The sequence below is a fragment of the Balaenoptera ricei genome, chromosome 11 (genome assembly GCF_028023285.1).
Source record: "Balaenoptera ricei isolate mBalRic1 chromosome 11, mBalRic1.hap2, whole genome shotgun sequence".
Classification (NCBI taxonomy): domain Eukaryota; kingdom Metazoa; phylum Chordata; class Mammalia; order Artiodactyla; family Balaenopteridae; genus Balaenoptera; species Balaenoptera ricei.
The window spans coordinates 88942028-88955396 of NC_082649.1; the positions used below are offsets into that span (position 1 = coordinate 88942028).

The 13369-nt window shown below is 38.4% G+C and overlaps 1 protein-coding gene across 1 annotated transcript in view; it reads right to left on the reverse strand.

Moving 5' to 3' along the window:
* The window catches only part of SHQ1 (SHQ1, H/ACA ribonucleoprotein assembly factor), an 89981-nt gene that overhangs the window by 64552 nt on the left and 12060 nt on the right, over positions 1 to 13369 (reverse strand). Inside the window, 2 exon segments of the mRNA XM_059937710.1 lie at positions 4489 to 4616; positions 11997 to 12109. Coding sequence (XP_059793693.1) covers positions 4489 to 4616; positions 11997 to 12109 — 241 coding nt within the window.

Consider the following 13369-nt stretch of genomic DNA (forward strand, 5'->3'; position numbering starts at 1 on the left):
GAATGTACTCTTCTGAATTCTTGAATGCTGGGCGCCCCTAACTTTCCTTTAAAACACCACCACTGGGACTTCCCTGGTGGTGCAGTGGTTAAGAATCCACCTGCCAATGTAGGGGACACGGGTTCGATCCCTGGTCCGGGAAGGTCCCACATGCCGCGGAGCAACTAAGCCCACACGCCTAGAGCCCATGCTCCGCAGCAAGAGAAGCCACTGCAATGAGAAGCCTGCGCACCACAACAAAGAGTAGCCCCCGCTCGCCGCAACTAGAGAAAGCCCGCGTGCAGCAACGAAGACTCAACGCAGCCAAAAAAAAATAACTAAAATTTAAAAAATATATATATATATAAATAAAATAAAATTTTAAAATTAAAAAAAATAAAACACCACCACCTTTTTCTGAGTGGTTTTGAGTTCCATTTTGGCCTAAGTACTTCATTAATAATACACAGAAGTATTTAAATTCTGAAATTCAAAGAAACCAGAGATCATAAATAACAATAACAACAGCCTGGGAAATCACTAGAGAAACCAAAAGTCTGAGCTCCCCCAGGCCTTTTTTATTAGAGCTGTAAATAATATCACCCAAAGGGGATCTTGGGGAGGTTTGCACACAGTCAGGTGGTCTAACCAAGCAGCAACGCTAGAAATAACTACAGACACGGTGCCAGCAATACTTGGATGATTGCCACCACAAGTAACATTTGTCAAGCATTCGTATGACTTAGCTACACGACAAAGCAACTTTGCTATATATTGATAGTTCACAACATTTCGGTTAATTATACCTCTATACATAATCTACAGCCAAACAAAAGCCAGCTTAAAGCTCAGTTCATTTGGGGAAGAAACTGGTGCCCTAACACTGAAGCAAAGGGCCCAGGACCAACTCCCAACATGAAAAGCCCCATCAAAACATTTGAGGACTACCCAGGGGCTCCCACCAAAGTGGAAAGTGACCTTGTCACTTCACTTCGAACATCACCTCGTTTTGTTACTTTTAAGTCTTCTCTTCTGCCTAATTCCCCTCCCAAACATCCCTGTCTTCCATGGGTCAACAATTAAATCATCCATGAGCTGGCTCCTCTCAGAGGAATGCAAATGCATTACATTGTCCACTTTCTGGAAACAGATCAAGGGAATCAGAAGAAAATGTGCTGCATTCAAACCCTTGGCCCACGTGGGCAGCTCCACAGTGCTGCAGCTTTCAGGGCTGATGCTGACAGCTCTGCAAACACCGGTGCCAAACAGGATGTCCCTGGTAGGAAGTTCATTGACTATAAATGTTATGTGGTGTCATAACAAGCAATCGTGTGCCAAGATTCTTGGGCTGAGATTAACCACTGAGAGACAACATGGGAAATGCGGGAAGTCCATCCTCGTGAAACCAGAGCTCAGTGGGAGTACAGCATTTAACACTTCCATTTACAAGCCTTTGGGGAGGAAGATCCGGATCATTACAAAATTGAAGATGGCAATGAAAGTCTCCGTGTTGTAACTCAGGGCGACGATGAAAACGACAAGAGTCATAACCTTGTCTTTGGCAAGGCAAAGACGGGGGGCAAAGTTCACCACCTAAGGCTTATCTGGAAATCAAGACAATCCAGCTTAATATTTTATGAGGAGGAATCAAAGGTGCACCCCTCACCTGCACCATTATATATGCCTGGCAACGTGCCACTGCAGTGACAGAGAGGAAGGCCTGGGAGGCAAAGAAGAAAAAAGAGGAAGAGGAGGGAGGGAAAAACTACAGCAGCATCACGCTGCTTGAGTGAGCTGAGAACTTTAAGGTTTATTTTTTGGTTTATTTCTTTTTTCTCCTATTTGAGCCTGGTTCGACACACTTCAATTCATGCCTCCAATTCTGGGTGTCTCAAATATTTGAACAAGAAAAAGAAACTGAAAGAGGAATCATGTTAATGAAGTTCCCCTTAAAGCTGTGTAAATGTATAAAAATTATGATTTCAAAAGGAAGCCAGTCAATTCCTGGCTCTCCTGCCATTGATTTACTCTATGATGACAATTTCCAACACTTACAGTATGCTAAGGATTTTAAGTACATTGTCTAGTTCAATCCTCATGACAACTCTATGAGGTAGGTACAGGATTTCCACAGCAACCCAGAGAAGTTGCAAAGTCACACAGCCAGCCTGTGGAGGAGCAAGGCATTAAACCCAGAAACCCATATTTACCTTCTATGCATAACCTGATACTTGGCACATTTACAAGAGGTACTTTCTGTACAACACAGAATGCAAGTTGTTCTACCTTTATCACATGCCCTTGCTGTTTTTAAAGGTGATTCTTAGAATGAATCACCATAATAGCTAGCAGAATATGAGTGTGCCTGAAGCACCAGTCTGGACATATGCCACAGGTCAGATAAAGGGTCAGGAAGGCCAATGGTTAAAGGCATCGACTGGCTTAACCTTCTGTTAAAATTACACATAGAGAACTAACTCAAAGCACGGCTGACACAGAAAACAGGACCTAGAACAAGCTGCAACTGATCAAAGCAGAGCAAGTTAAAAGTTAAATCAAAGGTAATGCCCGTCTCTTGATTTTTAGGGCAACTAGCGCACCCCTGTGGACAGAAAACTTAACTACACAACCACCAATTCCTCCCCAGACCATTTCAGTAAAATACTGAACCCAAACTGGGGAAAATGATTCACTAGAGAGCACTGATGATTTAAGTTTGAGCAAACTTTCTGAGCAGATCCATATGGCATATACAGTTAACTATCTAAATTGTGTTAACAATCTCGTACCTGAAAATTTGCCTACATGATACGGGAGGTCTCTGAAAGATTATTAAACTCAAATCAAATATAAAACAAAGGATTTGTCAAAAACAATGTAAACAAGAGTCATTATTTATAAATGAGTTTCCGTTGTGCAATATAGAGTCCATTCCAAAAAATTACAGTGGCAATTTTTCAACCTGGTAGAGATCACCTAAACTCTAATGAAACCTAATTACAAAAATATTTACTGCAATATTTATTTATTCTACAAATATTTATTGAGTACCTATTACATACATAAGAGGTTCTTTCTAGGCTCTAGAAATAGAGCAAATAGCAGGCTATTGCATTGCTATGCAGAGGATCAAAATATTGTGCTGCAACAGCTACTTCAGAATGAGTGGTCAAAGAAGACCACTGCAGAACCCTGTAAACAACCCGAATGCCCACCAGTGGTAAACAGACCACATGGCCACTAATCATGACACAAATATACAACAGAACACTAGGCAGGCATTAAAAGCCTCAGGTAGGACTGTAAGTGCTGATGGAAGATGTACAACATACACTACAAACTGGAGAAAGCAGTGAGAAGACAGTGTATATGAATCTATGTGTATACATTTCTTAAAGCAAATATTTAGATGTCAGGATATGCATTAAAAATACCCCAAATTGTTTATAGTGATTACTTTCAAGAAGAGGAATTTGGAGTGGGGAAATTCTATATTCCATTTAACGTATTTGTGTGTGTGTTTGTGTGTGTGTGTGTGTGTGTGTGTGTGTATTCCTTTCATTTAAACACTAAATTTTGGGGGGGGGTAAAATTGTTCATTCTCAAATACTGCATAGAATAGACTTCTAAAATTTTAATACATATATTTTTTATTATATAATTTTCAAGTATACAACGTTAAAATTCAGCATTTGTATATACTACAAAGTGATTTGTATATATAAATACTGATTTGTATATACAAATTCAGCATTTCTATATACCACCACACCACAAGTCTAGGTGTAGTATTTTTAATATATAATTAAAAGCTTAATCAGTGTAACAGAAAACACTGACCTATTATTCTTGACCTATTTGAAATCGTTTTAATTCTAATTTACAGACTTAACACACCAACCTCCCACTTAGAGAAGGTGTTAATAAAATGCCCATCTAAGAAATGACTCTGTGTATAACATTTGGCTTAATATTAAATATGGCACAGCAGTCTCTTGTGGCTCATAAAACTCCCCAGCTCAGCCTTCACTGGTAAAAACTGGCTCACCTGCTCTCTGTAAGGTACAGAAAGGAAGATAATTAGTTCTGCTTCCACATGAAACCACATGTGAAAAAACTAGGAAGAACTTATCAAATTCATTCAACAGACAAAGGGATTGAAAACTGGGTCTCTTCTCACCATTTCTAATACTCAAATGCCCTTGCCACAGAGGAATAGTCAGATCTCTCAAGCAGATTATTCAACAACTACAAATATCCTGTTAGTGTCCCTAAATTTGATAAAAATATAAAAAATTTTAAAAGACCCCAATGATTCAAAAGTAAAACATATTCCAAAAGAATTTTCCAAGACAAATAAATGTAATTATTGAGTGGCATTTCCCAGTCTGGGATGAAGATCCATTTCCAAAATTAGCAAATCAAAATAATATCTTCACTCTATGAGGCAATTGTAATTGTGTGCTTAGGAAAGGCAGTAAACAAATGACCTAATTTTGAGTTTCTTACCTAATGCAGCAAGATTTTCTTGTTCCTGACTCTTTCCCAAAGAAGCCATCATTTTTGAATACAGATCAATCCACCAAGGACTATACTCCAAAACCTGTTTAACTGCCTCATCTTCAAAAAAGTCAGCTCTGGAAAAAAAAAAAATATGAAGGGGCTTGTTACACAGAATTAGGCTGGTGTTCACTTTTTAAAATTTTACCTTAACTCATCACATCTGCACTAGAAATATAGACTAAAAGTACATTTCAAGGAAAGACTGAGCACTGCTATTACTTTCATTGTGGTTACTAATGGTCATAAATAAAAAGTAAGCACTGGACTAAAGGGATATTTGACATCTGTGATCTCTCTAGACAGAAAGTACAGAGAAGACCAGTCCCCTTCTGAAGTCCCATGCCCTGTACCACAGCCATGTGGGATGAAGTGAATCTGAACACACAATGGACTGAAGCCTAGGGCTTGTGCGAGGTTTGCAAATATCACAGATTTTTGTAAGGTTATAGTTAAAGGAAAGCATCTTTTAACTCTACCAACAAAAAATAAATAAACACATGAGAAGATTTGGATACTACATATCCACAGATGTCACACACACACACACACACCCCTTATTTTTTAGTATGTGCACTCATGTTTCCTTCCATGATGCAATCTATTTTATTTAGCTATGCTAATCTTAATAGTTCCTTAATTTAAAACTATTGCAAAAGATAAAAGCAACCTTTGTAGAGAACAGAAAATTAATTTTCCCGCACTTTACTTTCTCAGTTTTAACTAGAAAAATAACTGCTACATTCAAAATATACTCTTGGAGGACAGTTATTCAGAAACTATACGGTCTTGCACTCAAAGTTGGAAACTGATATTCTTGGGAAAAGAATGACAAAAAGTGTAACTCATGGTGGAAAATTCATTTATATTTCAGGTAATTAGAACCTCAAGACACTGGCTGTTTTGGTAAATTGGATTTCCTAGCTCACAGTTTTGTGACCTTAAATATTTTTTCTTTCAACTGAGATATTGAAATTTTTTTTTAATTTATTTATTTTATTTATTTTTGGCTGCGCTGGGTCTTCGTTGCTGCGCACAGGCTTTCTCTAGTTGTGGCGAGCAGGGCCTACTCTGTTGCGGTGCGTGGGCTTCTCACTGCAGTGGCTTCTCTTGTTGTGGAGCACGGGCTCTAGGCACGCGGGCTTCAGTAGTTGTGGCTCGCGGGCTCTAGAGCGCAGGCTCAGCAGTTGTGGCGCACGGGCTTAGCTGCTCCGCGGCATGTGGGATTTTCCTGGACCAGGGCTCAAACCTGTGTCCCCTGCATTGGCAGGCGGATTCTTAACCACTGTGCCACCAGGGAAGTCCCTGAAATATTTTTAAAATTAGAAAGATCACAGATAACTTACTGAGTTCTTTGGATGTGCCAAGCACTGCACTAAGGGCTCTTCATCAATTATTTCCTGGAATCCTCACACGACCCCCATAGGCAAGGGGTGCTATTAATACTCCCCTTTTAAATGAGTGGAAACTGAGGGTCAGAAAAATTGTATATCATGGTTAAGGTCAAAGAACCAGTAAGAAGTGTGGCCACAATTTGGATCCACTGAAGTCTCAGTCTGAAACCCAAGCTATTAACCAATACAAACATTCCATTTTTATGACTGAGGACATAAGGCACATATTGGACAAAACTGAGCAGCAATTATCTTGAAATAGTAATTCTCAATATCACTTCCTGTCAGGATCAGGCTGCTGCCCAGGACTCTGGCCTCGACAATTCGGTGGACCGCAGTGCCCTCTGCTAACATGGGATGTTAGCAGACACGACTGGACAGGGAATGGCTTCTGCTTTGGGATGGGCTGTTTGAGGTGTCCTTGCAGGACATACAAACAGAGACCTGTCCAACAGGCGGTCAGACATGCAAATCTGACGCTCAAGAGAGACACCTAGGAGTCCTGAGCATTCAGACAGTTACTGAGGCCAAAGAAGAGGACAGAACGCCCAGGGAGAAAGAAGTGGCACAGTGAGAGGAAAGGGTGTCGAAAGCTGGAGTACCAAGGACATTTAAGTCAAGGGTAGAAGAAGAAGAGCCCATCTGAAAAGACGCTGTTTTCTCCCCAGGAGAAAAATAATGGGCAAAATTGCTTCTGTAGAACAGTATCTCTGCCACCTTCATGCCCTGCCCCACAAAAAAATTTCAAAGTGTTTTGAGTAAAATCTCACTAATACAGTCCCTCATCTAAATTGGGATGGTTTATTCTTTATGATGCCCAAGATCTGAAGTCAACTGATGTTCTACTTTCCCGAATAAATTATTTTCAACTTTTTAAATGCCATTAATTCAATGAGCATTCACTGAGGGCCCTCTATATGCGGGGTCGGGCAGACGAAGATCAGTAAGACTCACCCCCTGCCCTTCAGGGCATCACAATTTAACGGGAACCACAGACACAAACCCAGAATGTTACAAAACCATGCAGTAAAAACAAGATGAGCTATAACACACGAGCAGCTCCTATGCCAACTTGGAAGGAAGGGTGCCGGGGGTGACAACTGAGCCCAGACTTAAAGGGTAAGTCAAAGTTTTTCAGGGAAAGTGGGATGGGGTGGGGAAATAGCCAGCAAAGGGAAACCAGGAGTAAAAAGTGTGTGAGAAGCGGTGTAGTACAGGTGGGGAGATGCAAACATCCGTCACCGCCATAGTATGAAACGTGGGCAGGGGGTGGCAAAAGAGATGCTACAGAGGCAGGTGGCGTCCAGATCACAGAGAACTTTCTATACATGCTAAGGAGTTAGGAGCTTATGCTGTAGGCAAAGGAGAACCCAGTAAGGGTTTAAGCAGATTTTCACTCTCAGTACCTAAGACATCATGCTGGTAGTCTTATGGTTGATGGATCTGCAGAAGTGCAGGCTGGAATGAGAGATGCCAGCTGGGTGTTAGGGGACAGCGGCAACAAGCCAGACACAGACGAGGGCCAGGAAGAGATGGAGTGAAGGACAGAGCAAGGAGATAAACGGTACAATTTCAGGACTGATTGAAAGGGTGGGATAAGAATGAAGTCAAAGATGAACCCCAGGTATCTAACCTGGGTGACTGGGATGAAAAAAAGGGCATTCCACCAAGCAGAAAATTCAGGAAGACTTTACAGGTAACATGATGAGTTCGATTTTTGAATATGTTGAAACAAAGGAGTCAGTGAGATGCCCAGTCGCTCTCTAAACCCTTAACCTGGCTTTTCTTCATAGCACTTATCACAGTCCAAATACTATCCACTTCCCCACTAGAGTGTAAGCCGCATGAGGGCAGCTACCTTGTATTCACCACACTCTCCTTGCTGTCCGCAACACTGCCTGGCACGGAAGTCATTCAAACAAATATTTGTTGAACAAAAAAGTACATACGTGAAGGGATGAATAAGTGACATGTTTATCCCAGGGCTTTTTCCTAAGGTTACTGTTTTGAATAAAGAGCCACCTTGGAAGCAGATGATCCTCTTCTCAGCCTTCCAATTACTACCTGTCATTTTGAGATTTCCTCAGTAAATCCAGAACCCTGATCAGTCTATCATCTTCTTTAACAAATGTACAGCACTGTACATTACAATTTTACTTAACACCCCGGATTAGGAGGTACAAACTACTATGTATGAAATAAACAGGCTACAAAGATATACTGTACAGCACAGGGAATATAACCGATATTTTTAATAACTTCAAATGGAGTATAATCTATAACAATTTTGAATCACTACGTTGTACACCTGAAACAAATATAATATTGTAAATCAACTATACCTCAATAAAAAATAAACAGACAAATAAATAAAGAAGGCCTTCTCTTGTTCCAAAGAAAAGGCACCCCAAATGCTATACGATCATTTTTGTCCCTTTTCTTATCTCATAGATATTTTGAATGTTGACTAAATTCTTTTACTTTCTCCCAAAGAAGGAAATAAATGAGATTTTATGAACTGGTTGAAGTAAAAAATATGCCAACAATTAAAAAACACTTTGCCTGGGAAGGAAAAAAAAAACACCACTCTCAGCAAGAGAAATATGAAAACTTAGCTATAATAAGCAAAAGGGAAAGGACTATGAAGGAATGTTTCAAGATGCCTTCAACATATTTTACTGTAAAAATAATACGCAAAAGGAATCATAAATGGTAAGAAATGGATAGTAAAAAAAATAATTGTTAAAAAAAACAAACAAAACAACTAATACTAAACTTTCATTGGGTTATTTGTATGGAAATATGTTAATATAAATGTTTCAGACATTACATGAAATTTCTAAAAATCTTATATTTGTATTTGTATGGAAATATGTATGGAAATATATTAATATAAATGTTTCAGACATTACATGAAATTTCTAAAAATCTTATATTTGTATTTGTATGGAAATATGTATGGAAATATGTTAATATAAATGTTTCAGACATTACATGAAATTTCTAAAAATCTTATATGTTCTGGTATAATGTTATAAGTAATAATCCTAGTTATTACTTTAAAATGTATATCTCAGAAATAACTAATTTTCTTGTCAACTGCATTATTATGAACTTTCATCAAATCTTTAACCGTGGTCATTTTTAAGTCTTTTGTCATTTACAGACAGTTCTGGGTGTACTCTGATGATTTTGCAAATATGTTCCTATAAAAGGGTTTCATCTTCAAGAAATTCATGGAAAAGACTCTGACAAGTACAGGTTTCTGGTAACTGACTGTACTGCTGAACTGAATGAATAAGCATTTTCAGAACTCTAATGAAAAACTGATGAACTCATAAAAGTGCTAACAAAAGATCAAGATGAAAAAAAAAATTAATTACATGGGACTGAGTGAACTGATGAGGATGAGTATAATTTTTGTGACTTTCTGTCTGAATTTAAAAAAAAAAAAAAAATCCCACAAGGACTCAGAGGCAAAGAATATACAAATCAATTTTCACTGCAAAGTAAAGGAGCTGTTACAGTGGAGGATTACTGGACTGAATGTCAATATTATGACATAGTATGAGTGTGTTTCATGTTTGGTAATTGCAATCATTGTTGCTTTTGTTGTGGTCATCCATGTACAATGCTTGGTGTCAGTTTATTTATCTCTTGTAAAAATAAAATACAGTGTGTGTGTGTGTGAAAAAAAAAATAATAATAATAATTGTTTATGGATCATCTATATGCCCAGCATTCTGCTGGGCTGCAAAACATAGGGGGCAAAAAAAATCACACACTGGTACCCAGACTTTACAACAGAGGATTTTAAAAACAATAATAATCTGAAGTCACTTATATATGCCTTTGAGATGTGTACATTTTTGTATATAGTCAATTTATCTTTCTGCTTTAGGATGAAATTAAAATTAGTTTTCCTTAAGCTCCTAAAAAATCCGACAACATGAAGAGACATCATGACTTGTGAGGACAAGTCAAACAACTTGAAAATGTCATATATTATGCTAATGTAATATATTATACATTATGTATTACACAGGCATATATATTATGTATTACCCATTTACGTATATTGATATAAATGTTTAATACAATACATGCAATGTATTGTCTGCATGGTAGATAAGAATTTAAAATAAACTTTTTCTTCCACTGTACTAACCATTAAGAACAACAAAAAAAGCACAGAGCTAAAAAAATTTAATTGAAAATTTAAAAGAATTTTGCTTGCACTTCATTTAATATAATACATTTGGGTGGTCAGTCAGCTAATATAAATAATGAGTAATGCAAAAGTGACAATTAGCCAAAGTCTTATTCCTACCAGAAAAGTCACAAAGAACCTTTACCTCCTGACACCCACTCTCCAACTTGCCCGTGACTAAATTTAAGCCACTCGTGTAAAAAAAACTCTTCCTGGAGAAATGCGAAGAACATTTCATGCATACTATTAAAGAAAATGTGGTTTTCTGGATAAAGAACCAGAAGATGGAGAAAAATAAGGGCTGCTTCTAATATCCCACTGCTAAGTATAAATTCCAATTTCTTAATTCTCTCAGGCCATATCGCTATACTTCGAGTTTTAGAAGAGAAGAGATAGGCAGTTCTGCTAATTAAGCTCCCTCCCACTCGAAATTTCTGTCTTGTAAAGCTCAATCTGTTTTCATGCTTGCCCGGGAAATTTGCTGACAATGAAATTTTTCTGCTTTAAATATTCAGCATGATTTTAAATGCGTTTCTTCAAATTATTCTTCAGTGGACCTTTAAAATCACAATTGGAGAGATAAAGGTAATTAGAAATGGCAATGTAAATGGAGTTGAATCTCCCAGATGTCCTCCAAAATATAACCCACCCTGCTCTTACTGAGCTTCCCTCGGGACGTCGAAGAGTTCCCCCATTCATCACTACACATCACTCAGCCCATGTGCACATCACAGGATATATTTCTGCCATTCCAATTAGTCTCCCACTGTGTCACAGGAGACAGAATGTTAATCACAAGAGCAGCAGCAGTTAAACTGAAATAGTGTACATGAAAAGGAAATACAAAATGACAAAGGGAAAGGCTCTTCAAGTTCTGGCCGAGCCACTTAGTAGTGGTGTGACCTTGGATGAGTCCCTTAACCTCCTTTCCTCAGCTGTTGTGAAAACTGAATTAAATAATCACATGAGAGCACTTGACAAGCTGAGAGCACTATACAAGTATAAGGGAATACGATGATGATAGCTGCATATATAACAGTTCAAAAATCGTGGGCCCAGAGCTTGGGAAGAATAATAATTGAGGTCTACATCAAAACACGACTCACATCCTAGGAAAGCCACCGAGGACCCACAGAGGCCCGGGGACAACCACTTCCTTGAAAGAAGTGCTGCTATCGTGGCCAATGAGAGACATCACAATCTTTCCGAGGCAAGTGATTATTTACCTACCCATTAATTAGATTCGTTCCTTAGACAAATATAAGCCTGATAGAGACACATGATGGCTCAAGACACAATTAATGCAGGTGGGAAATACAGCAAAACTTAAAAATAGATTTTATTTATATCCTACCCTAATGAACAGTTATTTGTTAATTTGAAACAGATCCTCGATTACAGGTGCCAGTGGATGAAAGTGTTGGGAAAACCCTGTATCAGCCAAGAAACGTGGAACATGTAGATTCAAATTCTTAAAAAGAAATTGAAACATGTTTTCAATTATATATACCATTAATCACAACAAAGAGTCTTCTGAAAAGAATGGTACATATTCTCATGAATGCAATGTTCTATTTTTAAGTTTGGCGAGGAAAAAACTCAAAGTACATCAAAAGACTTCTCTGGTGCTGGAATGAGGTAATGAAAAACAGTATCTTACAAAGATCACAGAGGTATAACAGTTGTAGGTTAATTCAAATGTCAACTAAGGTTGTGAGCCATCACTAAATTCTAGAGTCCAAAAAATCACATACCTAACAGTTAAAAAGATACTCAAAAAATTTTTAAATACTCAACGTCAAGTAAATTATTCAAGCCTCAAAAAAAAGAAACAAAAAACCCTCAATACTCACAGGTAATGATCTGGATCAAACTTGGCCAGCTCAGCAGCCAGGCGCTTCTGCCTTCGTTCGGTTGCAGGGGTGAAATCTGGATCCTTAAGATCGATAACATCACTCATTTCATCCTAAGAACACCCAGAAAAGAAAGAATAATTGCTATCTCCTATTTCAGCCGTGAAAAATCTCATTTTGGACAAAAAGCCCAATCACAGGAAGAATCTAATTGATCGGTAAGCCGTGATACCACCTGTGACATTGAGATTCGAATCCAGCAAATGTTTGTTAGACACCTACTACTTGCCAGGCCCTGTTAGAAGCTTTCACATCAATTATTTCATTTAATCCTTAAAACAAACAAATTGGTTAACACAGATTAAGGCTATAAAAGTTTAACATGAAAAAGAGAATAATCCTCTGCAAGCAAACAGGAACATTTAATTCTGCATTCATTCCCCCATTTACTCCCAGAGATTTGAAAGTTATGAAAGGCAAGTTGAAATAAATTTCTAGACCTAAGACAGAGCTCCTGCTGCCAGGGGTGCCACGTCAGCAAACCAAAACTTGCTAACTTCCGTGTCCCTGTAAATACTCGCCTTGAACAGAAATGCAGGCTATCCAGTCGAGCCCCCCAAGACCAAGCCAACTCTGGGCTCTGTCCTTATTTCCTTGTCCCTTCTCACCCCTAACGAGAACTGTTAAGGGCAATTTTGATAGATATGACTTTCCATTTGAAAATTTACAAATCCAATCCCAAGTAATATTCAACCTTACTGTAATCATCTTCACCTGGATGAATACATACTGCTATATGGCTTGTTTCCTAAGCCCAACCCTACAGAAAACAGGTGTATTAGTAAAACCACCTACAATACCACATGGTCTTTTTTCTTTTGATCAGAATTATGAAGGAAAGAAACTTTGTACAATGCAAAATACTCCTAAAGCTCTCTCTTCTTTTCTTTCTTCAGTCTGCCCATTCCTACTACTGACCGCAAGGGATAAGTAGGCAAACCGGAAGCAGCTTGAAGACTATTAGCTGAAAAGAAGTCAAGGGAAATAACTTGGTAGACAGTTGTGAACGCAAACCATTAGAACAGACTTGTAAATTGAATGGTAGGTTAGTGCCTAATACCCAGGCTTAAAGTCGACAGCTACAGCACAGCAAAGTCACTACAATGAAACCAGCTACACAGAATCGGCCAGGGAGACTAGGATACAGAACTCCGCACACAATCGTAATTTCTGCACTTAAAAAAAAAATCTCTCACCCCTATCACAATCCACTGAGCTCAAGTAACATCAACAACATTTAATATAAGCACATTCTAGTACAACGAAGGGGCCCAGGGAACTTTTTGGAAGTCACATCCAGAACATCTTAATAC